Raw genomic sequence first — 17,665 nt, 5'->3', positions numbered from 1 at the left:
ATAAAAGTTTTCATTTTTGATTTATGTTTATAGAAAGAAGCCATATATTTGAGTTGCCTCTCTTGTAATGTCTGTTTAATAATAACATATTATTAAAAATAAAATGGTTTAAAAATAAATGGTTGTCCCTGTTTCCTTCCGGAAACATTTTCACTCCTACCGCAACGGGTCGGCTCTGGTCACTACTGATAACATGTCAAACACACTATTTTTGCTATACTTCGTAAAATCATTTTAACAACAGCACAATTTTATTCTTATATAACAATATACATACATATTTCATACGGTATTGTATTTTTGCATGATGAAATAAATATTATAAGAAAGCATGTTTTCATAAAAGAATATTTTTTAGATACTAGTAGATGTATCCGTGCGATGCTCAGTGACAGGTTTATGAATTATTTTTATTTCGAAATATGCCAGTAGCAATAAAAAAAAATAAAGAACACAATAATAAAATTATTCATGTCCACTGGGTTATATTATTTAAATAACATTTTATTTCCGAATTTAATTTTTTTTTAATCAAGGCAATAAGTAACATCTGACTTAAAAAAACATACATGTGTGCCTAACTTGAAAATATGTACAAACAATGTGTGAAAAAGAAATCCCTCAAATGATTGACGGGATTAGAAAACGAAATGCAATTGTAGAATTAATGTTTTACCAGTAATTAATATAAATAGTTTTTTATTGTTCTAAATATGGCAGTGATGACTGAAAGTACGTATATTGTATGTATATCCAATGTAATCAAAGAAAAAACTGGAGAAATCTCATCAGTACACCTAGTGGCCACCCCTCGACTGATCTATATTTAGTCAGCACTGGAGCTATGAAATCTATGGATTTTAAAGAAAAATAACTGCTTGATACATTTTAAACCATTCCTAGTAGATTAAATCATATTTGACAGGTCCAAATGCGAAAGCCCAGGAGGAATTAAAAGACAAATAAATACACACAAATAAACAATCGTTTCTTAAATAATAGTAGGATTACATGTAAAATAGAGTACTTTAAATTCTGAAAATGCCATCTTTATAAAAAATTAGTACTCTAATTTTGTCTGGTTTGGAATTAAGCACAGAATTACACAATGGGCTATCTATGCTCTGCCCACCACGGATATCGAAACCCGGTTTCTAGCGTTGGAAGTCCGCTGACATACCACTGCGCCATTGGGGGGTTAGTACATTAATAAGTACACACAAGAACTATCAATAGGTTGCGAAGCTGTCGTACTAAACACGAAAACAAAGAAAAAGTACTTCAGCATATGTTTAATATCAAGCTAATGCATCTACCGCTAGATGGCGGTGTATAAGTTGCGTTAAATCGAGTCGTTTTACAAAGTTTTTTTGTGTGGTTGTTTATGAGTGTGTACAGTTTGAGAAGTTCATGGTTGTCGCTTAAGAACGAAGAAATGGCTTTTCACATACAACTTGTGACAAGTACGATACTCTACGCCTTTGCTTTCTTAAGTTGTATTGTAACAATTTTAAGTTTGCTTATAGCAAAGGTAAGTACTGCCTTATCGGTTATCCTCATTCTTAAAAAGTTATTTATACTACTGAAACTATAAGTACTAGTAGTAGTAGGTGTCTAATTCTAATTTCTACTCTAGCCTGAACATACTGTATTATGTATACGAAAATTTGGAATGGATTTTTAATAATCAACTTGTTTGCTGAATAGTTGATATTTTTGAGATGGTTTAATGTGTATATATATTAGTATAGGGTTTAATATTTATATGCTTTACTATCAAAGTGTCATATTCGTGCAAAACATTGACTTTTAACAGTTTCACTTTTAAGCCTACTAATAATAGTAATGATACATGGGGTACTAATTATGCAATAACACAAATAAGGTAAGTTAGGTATAACTATGAATAGAAGGCTTGTGACTTTACGTAGTAAAATGTTACATCACCTGTACGTTTACCTAATGTACAACCATATCCGGGTGGGCGTTTCTGCACATGAGATGTTTAGCCTAACCATAGGGCTTAAACGTATAAAGCCGTGTTTATCAGTACAATACATTACATATAAACAAAGTGGTTTTGTAACATTTAAGTTTCAATATTGAAATTATTGAAGCACGATTTATTTCAAGGTGAATTAATGTTATTATAAAATTACTGTATTATACTAACATAATGTAAGATATATTGATAAAATTACTAGTAAAACTAAAATAAAGAGGTTCCGATGAGGTTGAGAAAAAAGTTGTTAAACGAATATGATTGAACCTACATCATGGAACATTTATTAAAAATAACATTCCTGTCATCGGACTTCTTTGGCTGAAATTAAAACATTTCATATTTAAAGTTTACTCTATCACATAATTTATCATCGAATTTCATTAGGAAGAAAAATAATGTCATTGTGACAACATTTATTGTCGATTTCGGACGGCAAGACAATTATGACAAACAGTTACCACTGTAAGTCTACACTCAAAACTATTTCCCCTACATGATTAAAACTAAACAAGTTTCCTAACCTGAATTTTCCATGTGTGATTAAATCACATTGCCAAGCTTCGTTATAACATCTAAGGTTTATGTAAGTTGCCACAGTGTCAACGTTACATGTACATGCTCAACCTGTAGCTTGTTATTTTAGTCGGATGTAATTCGAACAGTGTTTACAGTCAAGCTTTTCTGAAATCCTAACACTGTACAGACAAATCTTGATAATATCCTGAAATATTAACTATTTAATTCACAAGTAAGTCCTGAAGCTACAATAGTTAACTGAAAATACTTTATAAGTTTAAAACATATTATATTTTACTAATAGAAAAACTCGTTTGGATAATTTTAACATCAGATATGAAAAATATCTACTTAAAGATTTATGAAAATTACAAAGTAGTTAGTTAACTCGTAAATACCACTATATTACAGTAAGGTGTTTTCCGCCCTAGTTATAGAAAATCTAGTTTTACTTGGTATTAAAAGAAACAAAGTTCCCTTAAAAATGTGGTTATTCTGCTCACAAAGAAAAACATAAAACAACATATCTATGGAATTACAAAGTAACATACTCAAAAAGCTAGTTAAATTGTAGATAGTAAAGTCATTCTTTTTTTTCTTTTTTTGTACTAAATGCAACTGTATATCTTATGAGCAAAACATCAACTTTACTTTCCATTAAAACAGTTTCTGTCAAAGTATGTTTGTAAAGAAAAATTAAAACTGCATATTCTCCATGGGATTACAAATAAGTAAATAAAAATATAGAAACTGTTTTATGTTCCGAAAGCAAGGGGATGTTGGTTGTACCCAATTGCAGAGGCATTCACTTTTACAGATTTGATCCCATTTTTTTTTCTTCATTTGAAAATCCAGCGTCCTTTTCAATCCATAACGACACTGATGGTTATTTTTTTTTATGTTGACGCTGCTAATTTGTTTTCTTTAACAGTTTTTGATTATTTTCTATGCTGAAGAAGCACTTAGCCGTAGTGTTTGAGAATTGGAAAACTTGTTTATTGGATTCAGTAAATTGAGAAATTTCAAAGTTCCAATAGGAAGGCATAAATAGTGAGACTTACGAAGAGTGGAGAGCTCAAAGTTAAATTTGGAAGAGCAAGCTATTTCTAAATGTTGATTAAGCTTCTCAGCTTTAAAGTTTGATATTTATAGGCTCCAAAATCTTGACATGCTCTATGACTGGATCATCAAACCGGAATTTTGGTTTTGTCTCTCACATGACTTCTTTGTAGAATTTTCTGGCTAGTGAATAGATCTTGGCTATTAGTTCATGGTTCATCTTTGCATCATTTGTTTTCAGGCCTGTCAAGGTGAACCCTACTGAGATATCTTGATATGCATTGTTTAGATGCAAATACTTTTTCCTTTCATCGGTAGTCATAATGTAATTACCCAATTTAGCATACTTCGCATTCATGAAATTGGTTACATTTGATTTTATTTATCTCTGTTTCTCAAGTAGCCCGTGGAAAAGAAGAGCATCACTTTGATTGAGAATGTTAAATGAATTGAGAACACTCAATGCATAACTCATAAACACGAGAAAAACTTTCACATGCAGATTCTGTAACTGGTGTGGTAATTCAAGGTTATACGAGCACCGAGCTACCAGATCTTTGTAGAACGAGAGGTTCGTTGATATGTGCAGAAGGAAAAGTGCAAGGATTTGTAACAGGAGGAATAAAGATAATACACGTGTTGAAGTAAAGATAAATAAAAAGAGCAGTTTATTTATTCTAATAGATAGTGGCAGGAAAAGAAGTTTAAAAAATATTTAAATAGAAACTTGCATGATCAGAACAGGAATAAAATGACACAAGGATGGGAAACCCACAAGCAAGTTTTAGCTGTCTTCAAAAGAATGAACTATTTTTCTCAAAGGTAGGGTTGATTTTTTTATTTCAAAAATGCTAAAACTTCATATTACAAATGGCTTTCTCCGTGCAGCTGACCAATCGCAAAAGGTCGCCGAGATGCAGAAGTATCTATTCCTTGTGATAGATGCAAAGTATCCCCCAAACTCAAGTCAAGAAGAAAACAATGCAATTACTTCACGAAACGGTAAATAAGATCCAAGACTAATAAAGCCATAAAAAAGTAACTCTTCAGAATGAATTTATAATGCAACTTCTACTAATTTAAAGTTATAATAACAAAAACTTAGAAAAAAATTTAAGAACGTTGTAATTAAGAAATATATACTATGGAATAGTAAGATGTGTAGTATTTCCATACTAAAACTTTCTCACTTTTTATCTGGCTTCGAGCCAATATTAAATTAAGTTGTAATCATTAAAGGTGTGATCATATGAAAATTGTAACTCGGTCAGACTTTTTACGAAATGACACTATATGGCATTGAAATAAACGATCATCCATACACAAGACTCACGTTTACAATAGATGTATTCCCGAAACACACTCACAGCCTACCAAACAGTTGACAAGTTAAGCAGAAAACCATTAATAAAATATAATAAAATAACTCTCTAAAACTGACATACAACAAATACACAATTGCATAAAAAAATGAAACCCTTTGAAAGGGAAGCATAATGACACCTGCTCTGAAAATTAGTAATTACACCCAAAATACGCAAGTAAAATATCCTTTAAAATATATAGCAAAGATAATATAAAAACCATTGCTTGAAAGTTTACAATTAAAAATCATTGAAATTACAGCAAATAGATAAAAAATGGAATAATACCTGGAATGGGAAAGGTACAGAAAAAGGTGGAAACGTACAACAAAGAGTAACACTGCAAAGAATTGATAACACTTAACTGCTGATCGTGTAAACTAAGAAAAATACAAAAATAAAATAAAAAATAAATAAAATGGTAACCCCTTTAAAGCTTTGTAAGCAGAGTACTAATTAGAAACCTCGTTTAAACATATTGATATGCATATTAAAACCCTTCATTGTGTACTTGTGTGTATATAATACGAAAAAACGTGAATATATACCAGTTAAACTGAATAAACAAAGTTAATAGACACTGCATGCAGAATATAGATACATAAAGCACTACAAGAAAAAATACAATGGAAAAGGGAAAAATGCATACATTTACAAAATCTGCATAATCACATTCAATAACTCCAGTGTGCACACTTTAGGATGGCAAGTAAGATATCTAAAGTGACTATAGGTTGATGTCCCTCCAATAACAGCTTTTGTATGACATTTATTATTGTGACAATTTGTGTGTGTGAGTCTTAGCCACCTCCACTTGAAGTCATTATATGTCTGCTGTGGCCTGTTCACTCTCGTACTTTCAGTGGACGAAGGCCCAATTTTACTTTCTTTGCCACGTAGGAATCTTTTTGAGGATCATGGAGAAATTTGTTTAGGGTCCTACTGGTCAGCATAGACATCCTTCAGCCACCATTTAATTGTATCAATTGTTTTTAAAACTGATTTATGTGACACAAAAAGAGCTTTCTAGTAAGTTGAACTCTGCACCTTTTGTCACACACAACGAAAGAATAGCTATTTTTCTTGTCTGTGACAAAAATTGAATTAAAATACTGTTTATAAACTGTATTTGCTTCTCACTGCTGAAGTCGGCTGTCTCGAGAACATTTTGACGCAGTTTTTTTTTTACTGGAAATATATTTTTTTCCCCATTTTAACACCATTTTCTTTCCAATATTCATTTTATTATTATTATTTCGGGATAAGGTGATTAAATTGTCTTCACGAATGTTTCCATGCTGAAAACTAAGTATGCAATTGGATGTATGGTATAACATACACGTGTGGTTTGGTTAGTAGGAGATTTAAACACTCTAGATTACTGTTGTTGTGTTAATTGCTTTCATTGGCAGACTTTCACCATGCTGTACCCCCACCATCTATTGGTACACGAACCAAACTATTAAAATAAGTGTAAACAATTCAACACATAAGAAATTTTCGAGAAATTAAATAAAGACAGTCACTATCTACTTCTTTATTATGGAACATCACGGTTATTTGATACTGAAATAATGAAAGATATTAACTAACTATTCCATATCATTCTCTCACTTTCCTTTTTCATCACATCTGTACGATGTATTTCCATATATGGGATTACTCTTTCTGGATCTGCACACTTGGTTTTTATTTCATTTGTATGGTTATTTTACCATATACAGACTTATTTTTAGCCAACTTGCTTACCTATATGTATATATCATTAAGCGCAACTTCAATAAATCCAACTCAAGTGCATTACACAAAATATTGGAGAGATATTTAAAAATATTACCCAAATCTGCACAATAGCCTGAAAAGTAAAGTTTACAAATCGCATTCAGCTTTCAGATGTCTTTAAATATTTAGTAATGAGATCCATTCAAACAGACTGTTGATGTTCTAGGTATTATATTAATTAATATCGCCTGTCCTAAGTTTTCAGACCTAGTGACTTTGAATGTATGGATTAATATGTTTATAAATAATACAGGTATATGCTGCAGGGATTTCATTACATATAGTAATGTACATATGAAATGCATATGGTGTAAAAACTATCTTTTCAATAGGTAGCTGGGGAAATAATGGCTGTAACTCCATTTTGATGGTTACGGAATAACCTGTCATCCTAACTTTTCTTACAGTTTATCATCACTTAGATTACTGGTTTAGGTGGCATTTCCTCTTTCTTTGACTCTTCACAGTCAGTCATTGAAGATTTCGAGTCACTTTTATGTCATTTCCTTATGCTTGGTCAGAGTGATATTTGATAGTACTATCATGGTCTACCACAGGTTCAACTTGTTCACACTCCATCTCCTGGTCAAGCCAGGACCAGAGAATCTCATCATTGTCATCCAGTTTTAGCTTATTGATGTCTTTAACTCACTTTTAGAGACTCGTGAAAATGCTGAACCTTATAGTTTGATGTATTAAGTTACATTAGAAAAAGATACGAGCCTGTCCATCTAGGTTTGAGGGTTTCTTATGTTGCTGGATTTTACTACAGCGAAACCCAATCCCCTCATACAAGCTATCGATCTTTCACCCTCTTATCTTCTCAATTTGGATTCCTGTACGTGAGTTTTGTCTGTACCGTTTACCTCCTCTAGGATCCAAAAATACACACATACATTTGCTTTGAGTGGTGCCCCATAAAGGGGAGTGGCACTGCAACACAACACTTTGACCTTGAATTTCTGTAGACAGGTGGCCATGGGGTGGCCCCCAAAAAGTCAGTTGACTGGTTCTGTGAGGTTATGGTGAACTGAATGGCAGTATTGGACCTTCTCAGTTGGACATTATTTAGTGTTGGGGTTTCGATATAGTGCTCTTAAAACCCTGGTATAGCTGCACTGTCCAATTTAGGCAGTGTGTTATCAGTGGGTACTGAATCTTTCGCTTGTGTATTTTAGAAATAATGAAAGTCGGAAGAAAATACAAATAACAAATATAGGAAAACGACCACAAGTGGAAGACTGTTACACAGTCACCATGTCCAACTGTTCCTGTACCTCGATAATATTATAGCAAGGAAAATCTCTTTCGTCGACTTTAAGCACACACTATCTATCATGACTAAATACCATTTGTTAAATTCTCCCTAGTGTTAGAGTATTATTAAAAACTGTTCTCTTCACTATAAGTGAAAGCCAAGTGGTTAGGGCGCTAAACTCGCAATCTGCGGGTCGCGGGTTCGAATCCCCGTCCCACCAAACAGGCTCGCGCTTTCAGCCGTGGGGCGTTATAATGTGACGGCGAATCCCATTTTCGTTGGTAAAAGAGTAGCCCAAGAGTTGGCGGTGGGTGGTGATGACTAGCTGCCTTTCCTCTAGTCTTACAATGCCAAATTAGGGACGGCTAGCGCAGATAGCCCTCGTGTAGCTTTGCGCGAAATTCATAACAAACCAAACAAATCACTAAGTCAGTTACTTGTTGTGAATACACAATAATAATAATAATAATGCACCTCTTCACTGTTGTTTAACAAAATATGCTTACATCAGATATTTATGTATGTGAAAAGATCCAGCATATTTTTATGCTGCAGAGGAAGTTATATTTATAAGATAAAAACTAGACTATAATATCATTATTACTAACAACATTACCACGACTTACTGTAATAGTATAAATATTTGATGTAGCCATAATTTATTAAACATGATGGTGTATATTTTGAATTATGAATGGGATATTCCATTGCCTTAATAATTTTGATGAATAAAAAAAATGATATATTGAAAGATAAGGTCAGAGTTAAGTTCCTGCTCTGTTGCTATTATTATTTTCTTGGTCAGAGCTTTGTTTACTACTATATATGATTATAATTTTTATTTGATTATGATTTGAAAAGGACATTTCAGTGTGAGCTTTTTGAGGTCAGGGGTTATGTTGATGAGTAATGTATTACAGAAGATAATTGGTGTAATTACTTTCTTTTATTGACACTATTATTTTTTAATTCATTGCTATTTAGTAAACATAAAATATTAAATGGAATGGTATCAATAAAATTTCAACTTGCACAGTTTTGAAATGTTACAAGTATGGGTTCAGAATGACATGCACTGGATGATGGATTTTGAGAGGTAAGAAAACGGACTGCAGAAGATGGGCCGAAAATGGTTAGTGAACTGAGCTTTAGGTTGGAAAGTGTAAGGTTTGAGCTCGACATATATTGTTGAACCGGCTCCGCACTCACAGCACTATGTGCATTATAAAACTGAGAGTCAATCTTACTATTAGGTTAAGAGTATGCATTGGAAGATGCTAACTGATTGCCCTCATTCTGGTCAGGAATTCGAAAATATGGTTAAATTCACCTGATATCTTGAGGTTTTCGATCTGACCGTTTAGCTCATGTGTTGCATAAAATACCATTCATGTTGACAATGTCAAATGTATGTGTAGAAAATATTTATGAAATTGAAGGTGGTTATAAAGAAAACTTCGTATTTAAAACTAGTTGTCCAAGGGAAACTAAAACATTTCACCAGACACACATTGAATTGTTTGTTAAATTTTGTGCAAAGCTTCTCGAGGGCTATCTGTGTTAGCCATCCTTAATTTAGAAGTGATAGACTAGAGGGAAGGTAGCTTGTCAACATCACCCACCGCCAACTCTTAGGTTACTTCTGACCAATGAATAGTGGGATTGACCATCACTTGTAACTCCCCCATGGTTGAAAAGGCGAGCATGTTTGATGGGTTTCAATCCTGCAACCTACAGATTGCTAGTTTATTCCCCTTACCACTTGCCATGCCAGGTACGTTGAAAATCATATATTTTAATCACGAAAGACTGGGCATGGTACAAGTTTTTAAAAAACTACCAGTATAGCAATAAAAACAATTAAATTTTGTAAAGACAAGTAGGGATCGATATATACGTAATCTAGCTAGCTATAGTAATATAGAAAGTTTTAATGCTACAAAAAGTATTGAAACAAGAAAATCAAAATTACAAAAACTGAGTTACTTAAAATCGAAAATTTTTATCCCAATTTTGGCAAATCACTATAATAATTTTAGTCTGAGCCAAAGCAGGGATATATATTAATTTTAAGAAACTCAGTTTGTGTAGTTTTGACTTTGACTTTCTTGTTTCAATACCTTTTTAGTAGCATTAAAACTTTCTATATTTCTATAGCTGGCCCGGCATGACAAGGTCAGGGAACTTTACTTGCAATCTGCGGGTCACAGGTTTGAATCCCCGTTCCACCAAACATGCTCGCCATTTCAGCCGTGGGGGGAGTTATAATGTGACGGTTAATCCCACTATTCGTTGGTAAAGTAGTAGCCCAAGAGTTGGCGGTGGATGGTGATGACTAGCCGCCTTCTCTTTAGTTTTACACTGCTAAATTAGGGACGGCTGGCGCAGATAGCCCTCGTGTAATTTTGCGCGAAATTAAAAAAAAATATACAAACAAATTTCTATACCTAGCTAGGTTATGGATATATCGATCCCTACTTGTCTTTATAAAATTTAAGTTTTATTATACTTGTTTGTTTCCTTTTCATTAGCTATATTTTTGTGCGCCATCAATACTACGTGTACACCCGATTGAATTACTCATTAGCATCTCTAACAACCTATCATCAAATCTAATTATATGCTCAAATTAGTGCATTGTTCCGTTTTATACATTGGGACCCCAGACGGAACAGAATTAGAGCAATAGGGTTCACCATTTTTTATGCACGCTTGTCTGGAAAACTCGCTTACTTATTTACTTTACTTAGATGAAAATTCGTTTGAAATACTGACATTTTGAAACGCGTATATGGCGATTTAGGCGGCTTTATAATTACAATAAGCTTTAGTTTTGTTCAGCCAATGCTGTGAAATAGTCATTGTTAATATTCAGTCATATTAAAGGAGGTTTTAAATGGGCGATTTTTATACCCGCCATTTTATTTCATCACGATCCCTACTATCAAGTACTACCGTACTTAATGATTACAGAAAGCTCTCAGTGTACGTTTCTGTATTCTTTATCAGCATATGAAACCTATCTCTTAAAATGAAGCTACTGTAAGCAGCATTTCGTATGTACAGTCTTCATTGGCCCCAGCAATATCTCGAATATTAACACAAGGTCAGACTTTCTTTTATAGATATCATGCTTCTACATGTCCGAGTAATGTTTGAGACATAATCATTTTAAATATGGTTCATTTGTTTTTATTATCACCCTGTACAGAAGTTGAGTGTATTATACTACAACGATTTTGGTGCCTCACCACGATTTACAGACCATGTCGCCACGAATTGGCCAGTTTGGCTTTATATGAAACACCTTGAATACTCATTTCATTCTCTAATTGCTTGTGGTATGTGTCAGTTGAAAGGATATGTTGTGCAAACAACGTGTACACTTGACTTGTGTCACTTTTACTGATGGAGATCATTCTTGATTATGCTGCATACTGTTGCCTTAGTCTCTTTAACGGTTTTTGCAACTTAGCTTTATGTTTATGGATTCTCAACTGTTACAAGACACCACACTTTGCTTACCATGACTGGGGTACGACTTGCTGCAGGTCTCTTTCTGAATAGTCCAGGGGCTACAGTCTGATCCACATTTATTTGTCTTCCAATGCCATAAAGTAAAAGGGATATATTTTATAATGCGAGTGTATAACTATTTTGCGTCGGAAAAAGTTGTTACATACTCTTCACAAAGGCAATAATGTTTTTTATGGCAATACGCTATATACGTAACGACAAACAATGTCAATGTGTAATTCTGATACATACCGAACCCGGTGGTTAGAGCACTCGACTCGAATTCGTTTCGACCATATGGGGGTTATAATGTGATGGTTAATTTCACTATTCGTTGGTAAATAGCCTAAGAGTTGGCGATGGGTGGTGTTGAATGTATGTCTTCCCCCCTAATCTATCACTTGAAAATTGGGGGCGTCTTGCGCAGTAGCACTTGGGTACATTTGCGTAAAATTCAACACACAAACAAATACATGCCGTTCCACTGCGATTTTATATGAACTGTGATTTGTATATTCAAAATCGTTTTAGTAAATGTACTCTGCATATCTAGTATTGAATACAAATTGACATAGGAAATGCTTCAAACAAACACATAAACTTGTGTTAATAATTATGAAATACATTGTGAAACTTGATGTTTGGAGCTAGGTTTCTATTGGAAAGCAGTTTTCTGTTTAGCTCAAGTTTCGTCTGGCGAAATAACACTCCATTCTCACTGGTAACACTAGGGACGATTGACGTACATACACTTAAAAATAATATGTTTAATTACACAGACTCCATTTAAAAAGAAAGCAATGTGCTTTTTATTATTGAAAATGATCAAACTCGTGTATATTAGTTTATAATATTTTTAAATCTTGCATATCATTTATTGTTCTAGGCTATAGTTCATCAGAAATGCTTATTGTTTGTGCAAATCTCGTCCACCACATACCAACCAGAAAAAGCTGTTGATACAACCTGTGATTTCACATTGTACTTTACAATATTTCCGCTTGTGTACGGGCTGGTCATGGCCCTGTATCATGGATATGCCTTCATTGTGTCCAGGCGAGAAGAACACGTGGCGTACGTACATATTGGTTTTCATTTTATATGGTTACAAAAGTAATTATTCATGGTGGTTAAATAATATTGCAGTAAAAGATATATAGTGATATTCTGAAACGTTTCCAGTTTCTTTGTTCATTTATCTATCTATTTACATTAAATGGATAACGGATGTAGTATTTGTGGTTGTAGCCAAGAGGTTTGTGTCAAGATCAAATTGTTTTCGATGTAAAAATGAAGTACTTAAGTTTTCATGGTTTTAGTTCGTTACAAGATGTTAGGTAAAATTGAACTGGATAAACTAGGATGTATAGTGTGCAAAGCATGTTAAATCAGGATGAAATAGTTTGTTTGTTTTTAGAGCAAAGCCACAATGGGAAATCTGCAGTGTCCACCGTGGGGAATCGAATCCCGGATTATAGCGTTGTAAGTACATAGACTTACCGTTGTCCCACTGGTGGACCTGAAATAGTTAGACTTCATGAGTTTTTAAGATATTTCAAATTCTGTTAAGTACGAATATGTTACAAAACAGATTATATTAGGTAAGAATATAGTTAAAATTTAGGGATTTTTAGGATTCTGCAAATCATATTAGGTAAAGGCCAAATAATTGAACTCTTAGAAGCTTAAAGATTTTTGTCAATCATTTTAGATCAAATCTAAGAAGTTAAATTTCAACCATTTTCCAATCATTAGTGAAAAACAATAATTAAACTTCCAATTGCATGTTAATGTTCTTAATTGTAACCAAGGTTTGCAGTTTGGGGCTGTTTGTGGATGTTACCGGTCATATTTGCTCGTAAACAAAAACATAAACTACATGGTGTGTGTATATGCTATACAGCGTTATAGAACTCACTGGCACTTATTTTGTAGACAAAATTATATATATGGATCGTTTAAAAGACCCATTTTCTAGTAGTTTTAGCCATATGGAAGTTTCCATTTTATTTAAAAACGCTTATATCAGAAACAAATATTTTATTTTGCCAGACTTATTGATAAAAATAAACAAAAACAGTATAGTGGGATTTTATGGGCTTGTAAAGTGTAACAGATATATATATCGCAGTTGGTCAGTTATATCGGCAATGAATACAATATGGCCACGAACAAGGAAGCACGGTTTCAATCAATGGTGCTGACTGCTGAGAATGCAAATAATGGACAAGGAATGTCTAGAATTCAGTACTGTAGTCTGCAGAGTAGTGTTTCCTTTCGTATTAACAGTGAAAAATAAGAAAATCACACGACGGTGGAGTAATGTAAATGTCTTAAATAATTATGAGTTCCACCTTTCCATAAGTTTAGAATATAACTTTCGTTCAATATATTAAGGCAAATTTTATGAATTTTCGTGTAGGTGTTGTGCTGCATATAGTATGACATTCGTGTTAAACGGATTGCTATAGGTCGTACAACATGTATTAATCATTATGAGTAGGTAAAGGTTACATGCTTAAGCCTTTGTCCTCGAGTTGCCCTCCAATGGCACAGCGGTATGTCTGCGGACTTACAACGCTGGAAACCGGATTTCGATACCCGTGGTGGGCAGAGCACAGATAGCCTATTGTGTAGCTTTGTGCTTAACTGCAAATAACAATTGACCTCGAGTTGAGTTGGCTGCACGTGTTTTTGTATGTCCCCCCGAAGTAGAGGGAGGGGGAGCCTATTCATAGCGACTAGTCTGTCTTGAGTTTGAATTTTGACCGAGAGCGGAGAGTAGGGTCCACGTGTCAGAATTATACGCTCATTTTTAGAAAATAATAACCTTATCACTAATACACAGTACACATCAACGGTTTTCAGGACATACTAGACTTAACAATAGTTTCCAATACGTCGTTTAATCTTCCAAGTGCTTGATAACATAGGGGAGGGGGTCACAACCTCATATCTTTTTACCATTCTCTGATCCAAGGAGACAGACATCTCTGACGACAGCAGATAAAAATTCTCTCCGAATTCAGTAGGGCTAATAAAAACAGCTATCCATGGTTACAGCAAAGTTAACGAAACAATGTCCCTTGAAGTGTGTAGCGATCAAGAAGACAGACATCCAACAGAACTGACGACAGAGGGTCTGCTAAGACTTGTACATAGAGGCACATTGTTTACTTTCTCGACAAATCCGTGTTATAGTATTCAAAAACGCTTTGCAGCTGCATATGCATTATATATGTAGAGACATGCATTTCGTGTACTGCAGCGGTGTGGGTAATTCATGTTGCCCCAGTTTTCATTGGGTGTGTTGTTTAACAATAGTCCTTTAAAAGCCTTTGTAAACCCTGTTACCATTTCACATGGAGTTTGGACAAATATTTTCTCACTGTGTGTATATATACTATTTATCAGATAATTAATAATCTTTCACTTTTGTAATGTTTAGCCGGACAATGTGGGTGATGCCCTGGGTTTTACTGGACTCCTTGGTCATTGTTTTGGGTTTCATCTCATCCTGTATGTACAGTATTGGATTTAGTCAAACCTGTTCTAATCTCCACAAAGACTTACCCAGTAAAAGGTAAGTCGATTTTGTAATTTCATATACATCTTTATGTCAAATATGCTTAACAATTAAAAACTTTGATTTACCGCTAAAAAAGAAAATAATGCTAATTCAGGTTTTCATTATCCTTATAAAAAAATTAATAGAGTAGATACATATAACTTAGGTAAATCAGGAGTTCTTGCTAAACACGTGGCTCTGGTTGCCTAGCTTATATTTCCTATGAATTGCTTCAAGGAGGAATACAACTGTACTCCTGTTTCAAGTGACTTTATTTTATGCATTTTATCTTATGTATACAATTATTTAATGGAAAACACTGAGTAACTTTTTTGATCTATGATACATCAAACTTCTGTTTTTAAATTGTGAACTGAGATACTTTAGTTGCTTAAAAATCTAATTGGTTACTTTTAAATATGTTGGAAGACTATAATAAAGAACCAGTAATAGATTGGTAATTGTCTAATAAAAAGAATGTGAACACTACAAAAAGTAATGAACATAAAATTTTTGTTGTTATCTTTTACGTGGGTCTTACGCTGCTAACAAAAATAATCGAAGCCTTTGGAACTTAACGCTTTGTTTTTTATTAAGATAGAGTAAAGTATTAATATGTATAACTGGGAACTGTGATACTAAAAAATATGAATTTTTACCCTTGATATTCTTAAATGCGTCGTTTCACGAACGTATATATTCATTGCTTTTTTTTTAATCATCATGTACTTCTTATTTAAACTTTATCCAGTGCCAGATAAGCATTGCATTTTTTTTAATATCTAATTATTCTATCTATACTTATATTTTACTTAAAATTATTTGAAATTACATGGTAAGGTCTCACTAGAAATAAATATTCATCTAAAAAACACTAATGTTTGTGTGTGGAATGTATATCATTTTGAATAATTTTATTTATAGTCTTACCTTATCCACAGTTCACAGTATTCATGAATACATTAACGAAAGTGTTTAAAGTGTTAATGTTTCGGTTAAGTTTTTGTATCTCGTTTTGTGGCGACCTCAATACCTAGTATTAAACAATAGTGGACTTCCCCTCTTGTTAAAAATGCTAAAAGGAAACGTTTCAGTAAAATTATCCAATGTTTTGTGTAGATAGTGGGCGCATAACAAACTAAAGTGAGTTTGTTTACTTTTGTTTTTAAACAGTTGTAAAGAGACCTTCTCTACCATGGACTGGAATACAGATAACTCCCACAGCAGCAAGCTTTACAGCCTCATGGCTGTAGTAGAGGTAAAACTTGCAAATTTCTTCTTGAATTAGGTAAAGCGCACTACTTTTATACGGTGAGTGATATATGTAACTTTCTCGTATACTAGGTAAATCATACACAACTTTTTTACAGGTAAGTGAAACATGTAACTTTCTCGCATACTGGGTAAGTCATACACAACTTTTTTACAGGTAAGTGAAACATGTAACTTTATCAAATACTAGATAAATCATACACAACTTTTTTACAGGTAAGTGAAGCATGTGACTTTATTAAATGCTAGATAAATCCTACACAACTTTTCTACAGGTAAGTGAAACATGCAACTTTCTCAAATACTAGATAAATCATATACAACTTTTTTACAGGTAAGTGAAACATGTGACTTTATTAAATGCTAGATAAATCATACACAACTTTTCTACAGGTAAGTGAAACATGCAACTTTCTCAAATACTAGATAAATCATACACAACTTCTTTACAGGTAAATGAAACATGTAACTTTATCAAATGCTAGATAAATCATACACAACTTTTCTACAGGTAAGTGAAACATGTAACTTTCTCGTATAATAGGTAAATCATACACAACTTTTCTACAGGTAAGTGTAACATGCAACTTTCTCGTATACTAGGTAAATCATTAACAACTTTCTTTACGTGTTAGTAAAAGGCATACAGTTTTTGTATAGGTGAAAAATACATTCATTTTTCATACAGGTAAATAAAACCACAACTTTTTCTCATTTAAGTTAGAAAATACACTCAGCGTTTCACTAATATGGATGAGTAAAACACATAATATTGTTACATAACAAATAAGGGCTTAGTTTTCGCGTATACAATAAAAGCAGGTTTGCAATGCTCAGTTTAAAGCACATAACTACTCCGCTTTACAGCAAACTCGTTAAACTACCCTAATTATCAAGGAAAAGCACACTACTTTCCTGTGTAACAAGTAGCTGAAACACTGATGTTAAGTAAGTAAAATAACAATGTTATATAAATAAACCACAACTATGATCGCAAGCAAGCAAGAGCACTCTGATACACTGCTTATCTCCGTAATAAGCCAGGGTGCGCTATTTATCTTTGTAACAAGCAATAAATAACATGCTACTCTATGTAACAGTAAGACTACACTTCTACTCTGTAACAGCCTTCAATGGAAGTATATTAGAATTTTTAAGCAATAACAAAAAATGTATACATGTACCTAATGTGGAACATGGTATGACATGCTTTGATAGTCTAAAGCAGTGGTTCCAAAACATTCACAAGTGCTAGAACCCCTTTTGCATATATATATATATATTCTGTCTTTCTTTTCTAGAATTATTCTACACGGCACGCCATC

The 17,665-nt window shown here is 33.4% G+C and overlaps 1 protein-coding gene across 1 annotated transcript in view; it reads left to right on the top strand.

Annotated features, from left to right (window-relative positions):
* The first annotated feature begins 1,366 nt into the window (after window positions 1-1,366).
* The window catches only part of LOC106463855, a 23,488-nt gene continuing 7,189 nt past the window's right edge, over window positions 1,367-17,665 (top strand). Inside the window, exons 1-4 of the mRNA XM_013923935.2 lie at window positions 1,367-1,531; window positions 12,387-12,574; window positions 14,949-15,083; window positions 16,242-16,326. Coding sequence (XP_013779389.2) covers window positions 1,385-1,531; window positions 12,387-12,574; window positions 14,949-15,083; window positions 16,242-16,326 — 555 coding nt within the window. The 5' untranslated portion in view covers window positions 1,367-1,384. The remainder of the gene's footprint in view (window positions 1,532-12,386; window positions 12,575-14,948; window positions 15,084-16,241; window positions 16,327-17,665) is intronic.

The sequence above is a fragment of the Limulus polyphemus genome, unplaced genomic scaffold, assembly GCF_000517525.1.
Source record: "Limulus polyphemus unplaced genomic scaffold, Limulus_polyphemus-2.1.2 Scaffold1503, whole genome shotgun sequence".
Taxonomy (NCBI): domain Eukaryota; kingdom Metazoa; phylum Arthropoda; class Merostomata; order Xiphosura; family Limulidae; genus Limulus; species Limulus polyphemus.
This window is presented reverse-complemented; position numbering and strand designations above follow the sequence as displayed.